General features: G+C 39.2%; 2 protein-coding genes across 5 annotated transcripts; one reads left to right on the forward strand and one right to left on the reverse strand.

Annotated features, from left to right (window-relative positions):
- Positions 1-3,341: 3,341 nt before the first annotated feature.
- RBM7 (RNA binding motif protein 7) lies at positions 3,342-11,173 on the reverse strand (the record flags this gene model as incomplete). Of its 4 annotated transcripts, none has more annotated exons than XM_080719724.1 (5): positions 3,342-3,698; positions 6,195-6,276; positions 9,465-9,552; positions 9,979-10,141; positions 11,078-11,173. In XM_080719724.1, the coding sequence occupies 5 exons, from the start codon at positions 11,171-11,173 to the stop codon at positions 3,342-3,344; spliced, it is 786 nt and encodes a 261-aa protein (XP_080575850.1). The 4 variants fall into 4 exon arrangements, with proteins under 4 accessions (XP_080575850.1, XP_080575849.1, XP_080575848.1 ...); XM_080719723.1 differs by having other exon boundaries at positions 6,195-6,285; XM_080719722.1 differs by having other exon boundaries at positions 6,195-6,288.
- Positions 11,174-11,508: 335 nt separating this feature from the next.
- LOC308279739 (uncharacterized protein C11orf71 homolog) lies at positions 11,509-11,847 on the forward strand (the record flags this gene model as incomplete). The annotated part of the gene is made up of 1 exon (XM_080719888.1): positions 11,509-11,847. The coding sequence occupies one exon, from the start codon at positions 11,509-11,511 to the stop codon at positions 11,845-11,847; it is 339 nt and encodes a 112-aa protein (XP_080576014.1).
- Between the last annotated feature and the right edge of the window lie 717 nt (positions 11,848-12,564).

Raw genomic sequence — 12,564 nt, forward strand, 5'->3', positions numbered from 1 at the left:
AAGTAGGCAGATGTCAAAAAGTGAATTTTGTGCTTTTAGCCAAGTATGGTGGCTCACTCTCACAATCCCAGTAATTAGGGAGGCTGACACAGGAGCACTGCAGGCTTTGAGGACATAATATTCAGCAATGTAGTGAAACTAAGCAGCCAAGTAAGACCCTGTTTCAGAACAAAAAATAAAAAGGGCAGAATGCTCCTGGGTTCAATCCCCAGCCCAACAACAACAAAAAAAAAAATTGTATTTTTACAGACAAGCCACTGAAGCTGTAATTCAGGTGAGTGATTATCAGATTTACATCTTCTCTTGCAGTATGTGAAATAAATTTGAGAAAGACCAAAAGCAGAAAAACATTAGGGTGCTTTTGATTACTGGCCATTCTAGGATGGTGGTAGTGAGTACAGGAACTGTGGGCATACGCAACAAAACTAGAAAATGGTATAAAAATGTGCTTGAATGAGCCAGGCATGGTGGCGCACTCTTGAAATCCCAGCATTTGGGAGGCTAAGATAGGAAGATTGTGGTTCACAGCCAGCCTCAGCTACTTAGTGAGGCCCTTTGCAACTCAGTGAGACCCTGCTTCAAAATAAATTAAAAAAAATAAGGCTGGTAGTGGAGTTCAAGGTAGAATGCCCCTGGGTTCTATCCCCAGTACTGCCCCCCCCCAAAAAAAGTGCTTGAATAGATGGGGCATAGTAGTAGGTAGGGTCAAGGACTTTTGGAGTGTTTTAATTGGCATGTATAAAAGGGTGGCAAAGCCAAGTAAGTTTGGAAAATCTTGAGTAAAGTACAGAGATTTCTTTACTATAGAACTTGTCAGGAACTTTGTGGTGCTATGCTTATGACTTTTTTATGGTACTGGGGATAGAACCCAGGGGCCTTCTACCTCCCCCAGCCCTATTTTTTATTCTTTATTTTGAAATAGGGTCTCGCTGAGTTGCAAAGGGCCTAAGTAATAGCTGAGGCTGTCCACAACCCGAGATCCTCCTGTCTCAGCCTCCCAAATGCTGGGATTACAAGTGTGGGCCACCACACCCAGCTTGACTTTATTTTTTGATGCTGGGGAATTGGCCCAGGGGCGTTCTGCCTCCAAGCTACACTTCCAGCCCTATGCCCACCTGGCTTACTTATGACTTTCTAAGATAAAGCCACACAATATTTATAACACAATGTTTCCCAAACATTTGCTTACAGAACCTTTATCCTGCAGTATTCCTTCTAAGGGTAGTATCCCATGAAGCACTCCCAGAAATTTTTTTTTTTTTTTGGTTATTGGGGGATTAAACCCAGAGGCCTTCTACCTCCAAGCTAACCCCTAGTTTGATTTTCTTATGTAGAAACATTGTCTCACTAGGTTGCTGAGTGCCTCAGAATTGCCACGCTGGCTTTGAACCTACTATCCTCCTGTCTCAGCCTCCCAACTACTGGGATTATAAAGCATGTACCACCACACCCAGCTACAGCTACTCCTTTGGCTCTATATTCAATTGAGGCTAACTTGTTCTATTCCTTTACACAGTACATGCATTTAGTTTGGTTATTTTCAATGGGCTGAGTTGAAATGAAAAGAAAAAAAAATGCAACTGGAACCTCATAAAGGTTCACCAGAAAGGTCATTAAAAGGAAAAAACAAGATAACTGAGTCAAATCACATGTGAACCCATAGGAAAAGATATGAACCATACAGTGCAATAAAGTAGTATTAATGTTATCCTATTAAAGTGCTTAAGCCAACAAATATTTTTATCTTAACTTTATGCCAAGTAGTTACACAGCCACATTTATCTATGTTCAGAACTGAACACATTTAGAAACTGAAAATCAGAGTACATATAAACTCCTAGAGAACAGGGACAGTAACTAGTTTGTTACTCCAAACTATCAACCAGAAGTTATTCAAAACAATTCTAAAATATCAGGTTGGCTATCTACAAGAAATAAATTTCAGGATGTTCTTATAAACTAATGATTTTAATACCAAGAAATCACTGAATAAAAGTATGCTGCCAACTACTGTATGTCTCAGAAGTTAGTAATGCCAAAAGAGGACACATCCTTCCTTTTTACATTTTTAATGTTAAAAAGCAACATAGTACAAATGTTGTCGTTAGTATTAAAAAGGATCCAAATTTTCAAGAATGCATTTTATAAACAATTCTGAAACAAAAGGGAACTAGCATCTTGATACATAAAATTTTTGTTAAACAGGATTTTAGAAAATTTAAATCAGAATATGCTAACATTAAATTTTTTTCTAATGTTCAAACAAAAGCACAGCTAGGCATGGTACCACACACCTGCAATTCCAGTACTTGGGAGACTGAAACAGCAGGATTACAGGTTCAAGAGAAATGCAACCTAGCAAGATCCTATTTCAAACTAAAAAAGGGCTGGGGGTACGGCTTGGAGGTAGAATGCCCCTGGGTTCAGCCCTAATTAAAAGAACCTGTACAATCTCCATAATAAAATGTGTCCTCATCTACATATCCTGGACACTCTGAAAAGTTTAAAATTTCTAAAATGAGTGATAGATGCAGCACTTAAAATCTTCATAAAATCTTTTCCAAAAAAGAATACTTCCAGTAAACACTTTACCATTTTATCCAACCTATCCAATGATATTTTTGTTCCTAAAAAAGATTTACACAATACTGTCATTTTTAATGTAAAAATATTCGTAAAGAGATATTTAACTTCCTGAGACCAGTCAGACATCAAACATGATTTAATGAACAAATTATAAAATTTTAGAATAGTATGTGTACATGTATGTTCAAGCAGGGTAAAACTCAAAAGGGAATGTCACAGAATTTATACTTAACGTCTCGAAGTTAAGCACTATGATTTATCCCCAAACTTAACCAATAAGCTTCCTCAAATAGAATGTTAATACAACATATCACTGATTTATTAACAAAATACAGATAGCCATATTAGGCTATCAACTTGGATTTTTTTTATCATACACAACAAAATTTCATTCACTAACAAATTTCTTGCAATACAAAGGGTAACAGAAAATTAAAATATCTGCTTTATAATATAACCATTCTGTACAATTCACACTTCTTAAGGTGTCTAAAATGACTAGAAATTGTGGCATTTTCTTTTGCATAAAACCTTTCCCTCCTCATAAGACCTTGAGGCAAAAGGTTATTAATGTAAAAACTGAAACCACAATTCTTCTCTCTTCTGTACTAAACTGTAGCTACAGATTTTTAAAAATGTATAAAGAAATGTGGCAACTTGTAAAGCTGCTCTGTATAGTTTTTCAAAATATTTCCAGATCAACTTAGTCAAAAAGGCCTAAAATGACTCTATAAAACAATGTCCTTTAACAACTGTTAGTGTCGAGATAAGCGCCATTTTCCATCTCTACTGCTGTCTCTTCTGTTATCATAGTCATGGCTCCAACCATCATAATTACTATCTTCATAGAAGAAATCATCTCTGCTTCCTCTGTAATGATGGTCAGAACCATGATCACTGTAACGGTGTTCACGGCTATAATGTCTATCTGATACGTAAGGATGAGAATTCTGTCTGACTTTACGCTGTGACGAAGGTGTATCTTGGCGCCACTGGGAGCTTGAAGGATGGTTAAAAGTATGTGACTGGGTGGATGGTGAAAATCCTGACTGATCCACATGTGGAGAACCAAATTTCCCACCATATGACATCTGTCTCAAAACATTATTCATCTGAGGAAAGAAAAGAAGAAAATATTAACTGAAAATGTCATACAAAATGATAATGTAAATCACTACATAATGAACATATTAAAAAACTGAAAGCACAAGTTCATGGCCAGCAACATCAACTTAGCAAGGTCCTCAGCAACTGAGACCCTGTTCAGAAAGAAAGAAAGAAAGAAAGAAAGAAAGAAAGAAAGAAAGAAAGAAAGAAAGGAGGGAGGAAAATAGGCTGGGGGAGGGGTGCTTCTGAAAAGTAGAAGCCCATCGGTTCAGTCCCCAGCACCACATACACACAAAAAGGAATGAAAAGAATGAATGGAATAATTAAAAAATATATATATTTTTTCTTTTTTTTTGTGGTACTGGGGTTCCTGGAAGCCCTTCTCCCTCCAGGCTACACTCCCAGACCTATTTTCATATTTTTATTTGGAAACAGGGTCTCTTAAGCCAGCGCGGCTGGCTTCGTACCTGTGCGATCCTCCTGTCTCCGCCTCCCAAGCGCAGGGATTACAAGTGTGCACCACCACGCCCGGTGTCTAAAAAATATTTTTAAGGGGGAGGTACGCCTAGAAAATTTGTAAAAACAAAAGTAATAGGGAGAACCCAACATGATGACGCAGTCTTACAATCCCAGTACCTGGGAGGCTGAGACGGAGGCATCACTGCAGGTTCATGCCCAGCCTTAGCTACTTAGTGAGGCCCTCTGAAACTTATTGAGACCCTATTTCCAAATAAAAAATAAAAGAAATAGGGCTGGGGGTTTAGCTTGAAGGCAGAATGCCTTTTTAGAATGCTGGGTTCAATCCCTAACTTCACACACATAAAAAAAATAATAAGGAACAAAGAATGGGTTCAAAGAATAGCAAGTAATTCGGGCTGACATAGTTTACAGATGTTAGAAGCAGTTAACAGTAAAGGTAAGGATAAAAGGTTTTACTGGAGTCAGAAGATGAGAATACCTAATAATTAAGAGAAACTGACTTTATCTTGAAAACAATGGAAAGTAAATCTGTGGTAACATAAGCAAAACTGTTTTAATATTCACATTTAGAAATGTTGTGTAAAATTGACTAGGGAGGGGAAAACAGCAATGTGGTAACTGACTAACCCCTTGGTTCCCAAATTCTGCCTGTGGACACATAATATTCTGCAGACCTATAAAACACAAAAGCCTAGAGACCAGAAGCCAAAAATCACCCTTTGGACAAAGAAAACAGAAAAGACTGGGCATGGTGGTGCACATACATAACCCCAATACTTGGCAGACTGAGACAGGATTACAGGTTAAAGGCCAGCTTCAGCAACTTAGCAAGACCCTGTTTCAAAATAAAAAAATAAAAAATAAAAAGGGCTGGGAATGTAGCTCAGGGGCAGAATGCCCCTGGGTTCAATCCCTAGTAACCAGTCCCCCAAAAAATAAAAAGAAGAAATAAATTTAAAAATTATGGCAAACAAAATGAAGATACAATCAAATAAATGGCAAAAAAAGATGAAACAGTAAAATATAGTTAACTGATTTCAAGCCTTAAGCTCACATTGATATTATTTCAAAAAAGAACAAAGCAGCTTACCTAGAAGATTCAAGTATATTAAGATATTAAAGAGAGTTTATGATAAAAATTTATTCAGGATTGGTAGCAAGAGCTTCAAACTGACTCTCCAACAGTGAATACACATATACTAATAATGGTTGAAAAGAGAAATACAAGCCAGGTGTGGTGGCACACACACATACACACACACACACACACACACACACACACACAGAGAGAGAGAGAGAGAGAGAGAGAGAGAGAGAGAGAGAGAGAGAGAGAGAGAGAGAGAGAGATACAAGCCAAGCCAAGCACAGTGGCGCACACCTGTAATCCCTGTACTTAGGAGGCTGAGACAGGAGGATCCAAAGTTCTTGGCCAGCCTCAGCAACTTAGGCCCTGTTTCAAAAATAAGTAAATAAAAATAAAGATGGGGGTGGGGGATATAACTCAGAGATAGAATGCCTAAGTTCAACCCCCAGTGTACACACACACATACACAAAATACAAAAGGCCTTATTTTTATCTCTCTTCAGGCAACTGTATCTGTTAGCATAGTGAAACTAAATAATTCATTCCGCAAAGATGCTAATCTAATAATCTGAGAAGAAATCAAAATAAGAATTTAAAAATTTAATTTATTCCTTAAAGGAATAAAAACTCAGCTGGGTGCGGTGGTGCATGCTTGTAATCTCAGTATTCAGGAGGCTGAGACGGAAGGATTGCAGTTGAGGGACAGCCTCAGCTGCTACTTAGTGAGCTCCTTTGCAACTCAGTGAGACCCTGTTTCAAAATTAAAAAAATTAAAAAAAAAAAAATAGGGCTGGGGTGTAGATCGGAGGTATAATGTCCCTGAGTTCCATTCCCAATACCGCATTAAAAAAAAAAAAAAGGAATAAAATCTCCAACTGAACAAAATTAAGATCTGACTTTTGTTTTTAGCACATCAAGTTTTTAAAAATTAGCCTACCACTGCTTGTCTCTGGTAATTTTCTGGAGAAGAAAATGATCTCTGAATTGTCTGTGCCGATGGAGTCATGCTGTCCACAGTCCTTTCATACCTGCTAAGAGTAAAAAAATCAAACATATAATCATTCATTCAACAAATACTGCTGAATACCAACCATTAACAAAATATAGTTCTCAAAAAAAAATGAATAAAACAAGACAAGGTATTTATTCTCATAAAGTTAGAAAAAGAATACAGACAGAAGGGTATTTTCACATGGCTACAGGTGATATAATGTATTGACTAAAGGACCAGTGGACGTGAGAAAGGTAGGAAGGTCCTATTTTAGGTTGGCTTGGTAGGACGAGCCTTGCTGTATGAAAGTGAGAGCTGAATAACAAGATCTCCTGGAGGCAAAACATTCCCAGCTGAGGGAAAGGCTAAAGCAGGCATGAGCAAACAATCTATAGGTCAAATTCAGTTTTGCATATAGTTTTATTTAAACATAGCCATGTTTTTTGTGTTTTATCTATGACTACCTTTGAGCTACAATGTTAAGAGACAGACACCATATGGCTTGCAAAGTCTAAAGTACTCATTATCTGGCCCGTTATAAGAAAAATAAAAACAAAATACTTGTCAATCCCTGAGCTAACGCAAAGCCCCAGAATGAGAGCTAAAATGGAAAGGATTTGATTGACTGGATATGAAGGACAAGAGAAACAATAAAGAAGGGATCAAATGCAGATATCTGGCTCCGGCAATTGAGCAGACGGTAATATTTACTAAGACATGAAAGAGAAACAAATTTTGGGCAGAATGGAATTAAAGTTCTGGAACACATTTCACCAAGTTGCAAAGGACCTCACTAAGTGGTAGCTGAGGCTGGCTTTGGATCACAATTCTCTTGTCTCAGCCTCCCAAATGCTGGGATTACAAGTGTGCACCACCACGCCCGGCTTAAAATATTTTAAATTAATATGCCTGGTGGCATATTCCTATAATCCTGGTACTTGGGAGGCTGAGACAGCAATATGGAAGTTTCAAGGCCAGCCTGAGCAATTTACTGAGACCTTGTTTCAAAATAAAAAATAAGCCGGGGGTGGTGGTACATGCTTGTAATCCCAGTACTCAGGAGGCTGAGACAGGAGGATTGCAGGGTTGAGAACAACCTCAGCAAGTAGTAAGACTTTTTCAATCTCTTGAGATCCTGTTTCAAAACAAAAATAAAGTATTATTGGGCATGTAGCCCAGAAGTAAAATGCCCCCTGGGCTCAATCCCTGGTACCACAAATAAATTACTTAAAAATAAAAATAGGGCTGGGGTATAATACTCCAGGTTATTATGCCCCTGGGTTCAAGCCTTCCTCTATCTCAAAAAAAAAAAAAAAAAAGTCTTTGGAATTAAATAACTTATTTGACAAACTGTATGACAAATCAACATTTTTTAAAATATCAGGTTGTATATTGTTACACTACAGGGCAAAAGGTACACTTTATATTAAGCAAACCAGGTACAGTGACAAATGCTTGTAATCCTTGCATTTGGGAGGCTGAGACAGAAGGATCACAGTTCACGGACAGCCTCCGCTACTTAAGGAGGCCCTCTGCAACTCACTGAGACCCTGATTCAAAATAAAGAAAAAAAAAAAAAAAGGCTGGGGCATAGCTTGGAGGTAGAATGCCCTTGGGTTCCATCCCAGTACAGCAAAAATAAAAAAGGTACAATCTATATTAAAATGAGTCTAAAAATGATAGTCTTGCCATTAATGAAAACTTAATTATGTATTTTTCCTCATAATAGCAAGAGTGCTATTTCTGTATATAGCTTATTTACAATTCCATTTTCTACTATCTCTTCTTAACCATTCAATTCTCTCCAGCTCTTAGCACCACCTTAATCCAAAATACCAACCCAACCCCAATAATTTCACTGTTACATTGCTACTAATAACAAAACTTTGCAGCCAACAGATTCCTAATGGGTCTGTTTTCACTCTTGCCCCTTGTAATCCATTCTCCCATTACAAGTGAATGACTCTTTAAAATACAAACTTGCTCCTATAATGCCTTCCTATTGTTTTTAGAAAAAAAATCCCAATCTTGATTACAGCCTATAAATAAAAGACCCTATCTAGCTTCTACTTCACCACTATCACCAACTGCTCTCCATTATCATTCATTATGATCTAGGTACACTGATTCCTTTCAGTTCCTTATTCATCTATGTCATCTCCTGCTGTTAAGACTTTCTCAAAGCATGTTCTACTTCTCAAGAGAACTGTAATAATTAGTTACAAAAATATATAGAGTATGAGCCTTCACTCAATCATGGTACCTAGGTTCGAATTCTAGCAGTTTATGAGCAGTTCAAACGTGGCCAAGATAATCTCTAATCCTCATTTTCTTCACATATGAAGCAGAGATAAGTAATTCTTACCTCATAAGGCTATTGTGAGGAATAAGTGAGATCAGACACATGCAAAGGACTTGATGAAAAACATGACACATGGCCAATACTTGTTAAATTTTTCTTGAATGAAGCATGTCTGATTAATAGCTTTACAGAATAAAGCATTGACCCTGACAAAACAGCAGCCTCTCCCAAACAAATAAAATTAATATGTACTTCTAACCTTCAGTAGCTATAGGGATGTTAGAGATCATTTAATTCAATATTTTTTCCCTATAAAGGATAGGACCAGAGAAATGAAAACAGTTCAAGATTATTCAATTGGTAAAGGCAGATCTAGACTCCAATTCTAAGAATTCTTAGTCCAGTAATCTGTTCACTAATCAGTATTTTAAATTCCAAGAAAAAACCAATTAGTGGTTATAAAATTAGTATAGTTTTAAAAGATGAAACGAGGAACAAGCTATTTAGAATTTTTCAAAGATTTCAATAGAGAAACACAATGCTGCTTTTCTTTGAAATATTAAAAAAAATTTGTAAAATCCTGTCATTTCATAACTTAAGTCAAGAGGAAACAGACACCGACAAAGGAAGTGAAAATTAGAGTGTACTCCAAGTAATAAGGTAAGTGCTGAGAAAGTTGTTTCAACTGTATACCTGTGTGTGGATGTGGGTATATCTTTATAAATGCACATATAATTATATATGTATCTATTTTAAAAGGAATATATATGTCTGCCTACAGTCTACTTAGACATAGGACAATAATACAACTTGACAAGTAATACAGCACAAGAGTAAAGAGAGAAGAATATAATGAAGAAAGCTACTAACTGATTATCTGAGAAAATAGGTTAACAATAGGAAAGGAATATTACCTGCTAGGAGATGTGGGGGTTGGACTTGAATTTCCAACATGATGCTGGGGGTATGGCAAACTGACATCCTGCGAAGAATGACTACTTCCTAAAATAAAATAATGTGAAAATGCTGATAGAAAACTTTACTTGAAATTTTGTCTCCTGCACTCCAAATCACTCACAAGAGATAAAGAGTTAAAATGTAAAGTCTCAAATTGTAGAAATTTGTAAAAGTAAACCACAAAGCAGCCAGGAAAAAAATCCTTGTTCCTTTAAGAGAATGGATCCAAACCCAAGTCTAACAACAAAATGTATATACCCGTTCACAACCCAAAATGATATTTTAAACCCAAGTTGTAAAACTACAATTTTCAAAATTCATGTGTCAATTTTACTCATTTCTAGGGATAAAGTTTACTATTAAAGTGTATGAAAAGTATTTCCATCCAAAACAGAGGTTCTTTAATAACTTTTTTAAAAAGCAGCAAAACAACCCTTCTCTAAGTAATAATATCACTGATTAACTACTTACCTGATCTATATTGAATTTTGATGGGCCTTCCAAAAAGTTTGATGCCATTAAGTAGATTCATAGCATAAGGAACAGATACTTCATGCTTGAAATTCACAAATGCAAACTGCTTTGGTTTACCATCCTTATCTTTTGGAATTTTCACCTTTATTACTGGCCCAGCCTACAAACAACAACAAAAAATGTGTTTACAATGTATATAAAGCAATATCAGAAAAATACTCAACTTTTACAAATAAAAGATACTATGTAGTTTAGAAACAACTGAAATATAATCAGGAACTTTTTTTTTTTTTTGGTACTGGAAATGGAAACCCGGGGCATTCTATCTCCTGGCTATATCCTCAGTCTAATTTTATTTTTATTTGAAAACGGTCTCGCTAGGTTGCTGAGGCTGACTTGAACCTTCGAACCTCCTGTCTTTGCCGCCCAAGTACCAGGATTACTAGCCACCATGCTTAAGTGCCTGTTCCAGTTTAAACAGGAACTAAAAACAAGGAATACACCCGGATTTCCATTTTGATTTGAGTAAAAATCCGAGTTAGAACTAAAAACTAGAATCACTTATTTAGGAGACCAAAAGGAACTATAAACACAATCAGTGGATTTACGACCAAAAGCTATTATTTTCCATTCTATGGACTTGAACGTTCATCAAGCACCAGAGAGGAGTATTCTCTCCGACTAAAAACTCACTTTTGTACCCATTAACCAGACATCACCAGTTATTAGTTGGCCGGACTACGAAGAACACGCTATTTAGAATTTTCCAAACATTTCAATAGAGAAACACAATGCTGCTTTACTTCCAAGTATTCAAATAACATTTTTAGGATCCTGTCATTCCATAACTAAGTCAAGCGGAAACAGACCGACAAAGGAACTGAAACATAACGTCCGAGTCTTGGAGGGAAGACGAGGAGAGGAGAGGCGGGGAGAGGCCTGCGCACCCCCAGGTCTACCTCGCCCCCGGACCCCCGAACTCCAGCGCCTGGGCGCCCGCGGGGCCGGGCTCCCGCCGTCCACACCCGAGGCCTGGGCCGGCTCGAGTCCCAACACAGCGACGCCCGGCGAGGGGCCGGCCCAGGCGACGACTCACCTGGTGGAAAAGCTCGAAAAGGAGTTCCTCGGTAACTTTGGTCTCAAGGTTGCCCACGAAGAGAGTGCGGTCGGCCTCCTCGGCCGCCGCCCCCATCTCAACACCGCCCCCTCCCCACGACCCAGGCCGCAGGGTCGTGGCCCAGGCACCCACTGCGCAGTCTCGGAAACCCCACGTCCTCACGCTACGTGACGTCACGCCGCCGACGTCCGCACGCTCGCTCTCGGCTGCGTCGGCGTGCGCGGGCTCACTGCGCATGCGCGCGGGGCCAAGCGCGTACGGAGCGGTGGCTCCCGCCGGCTGCGGCGTTAAGTATGTCTTCCGGAGAAGTTAGATTCCGCCTCCGGGAAGGGCTGGACTGATCTGTGGCGCTGCGAAAGGCCCACCTTCACCCACGGGCCTAACACAAACACTGCGGGCGGTGTTTGAAGATGGCCCCGTATTATGTGTCGCTGTCCGCCGGTGACCAAGGGAACGGGGCGGCCCACCGCTCCTCCCTGCGCGATCTCAGCGCCTGGGCGATGGTGTCCGGAGACAGCTTTCTCATCGCCAGGCCCCGGGCGGGCCGTCCAACGCCTCGGCCGGCGGCGCGACCAGCCGTTCGCACCGAGAGCCTTCGAGTGCATGCGGGCAGCCGGAGCCGGAGCCGGAGCCGCCAAGCCAGATTCTCCCCTTACCCCATACCTGGGGCCAGACTCGATCTCCTGAGGAGTGTGCTGCTACAACGTCTGAATGCATTTGGAAGTGACCCCGCTCGAATTTCAGTTTAAAACCGATGCCTCCCCTCAGCGAACAAGACCTCAAATCCTTTCTTGGTGTAACCGCAGTTTTATTTTTAGAGCGACATGCTTCTCTTGTAATATAAGATTATGTAAAGAGGGATTTGTTAATCTAGCCTAGCACAGAGTTAACTCGGGAAGGAACTGGACTAGATTTTAAGTAGACACAAAGCTGAACAATCCTTTTATTCACCCTTTGTTCGCACTTTCCATTATGGTCTCTGAAATCTCCGGACTTCCTTCCCTGGCTGATTCTCCCACTTTAAGACTTGTAATTCAGGCTTCCTTAATTGCCTTTCTTTTTATCTCAGACTCTTCAATCTTTTTTTTTTTTTTTTTTCCCGATACTGGGGGTAGAATCCAGGGGCGTTCTACCTCTGAGATACATTCCCCAGCCCTATTTTTTAATTCTTTATTTTGAAACAAGATCTCTCTATATTGCAGAAGGCCTCACTAAGTAGCTGAGGCTGTCCACGAACCACCTGTCAGCCTCCCAAATGCTGGGATTACAAGTGTGTGCTGCCATACTCGGCTTAACTTCAATCTTATTTGTGAAAAAGAAATAATTTTTTATTTTACACTGGCTTATCCCATTTTCCCCCCAATACTTAAGATATTTCACCACCTTCACTTTTTTTTTTCTTTAAGTATATCTACAAACTCCAATCGTAACATACTAGGGACGGGGGAAAAAAAACTAAACCCCAT

This window comes from Muscardinus avellanarius (assembly GCF_963383645.1).
Source record: "Muscardinus avellanarius genome assembly, chromosome: 1".
NCBI lineage: Eukaryota > Metazoa > Chordata > Mammalia > Rodentia > Gliridae > Muscardinus > Muscardinus avellanarius.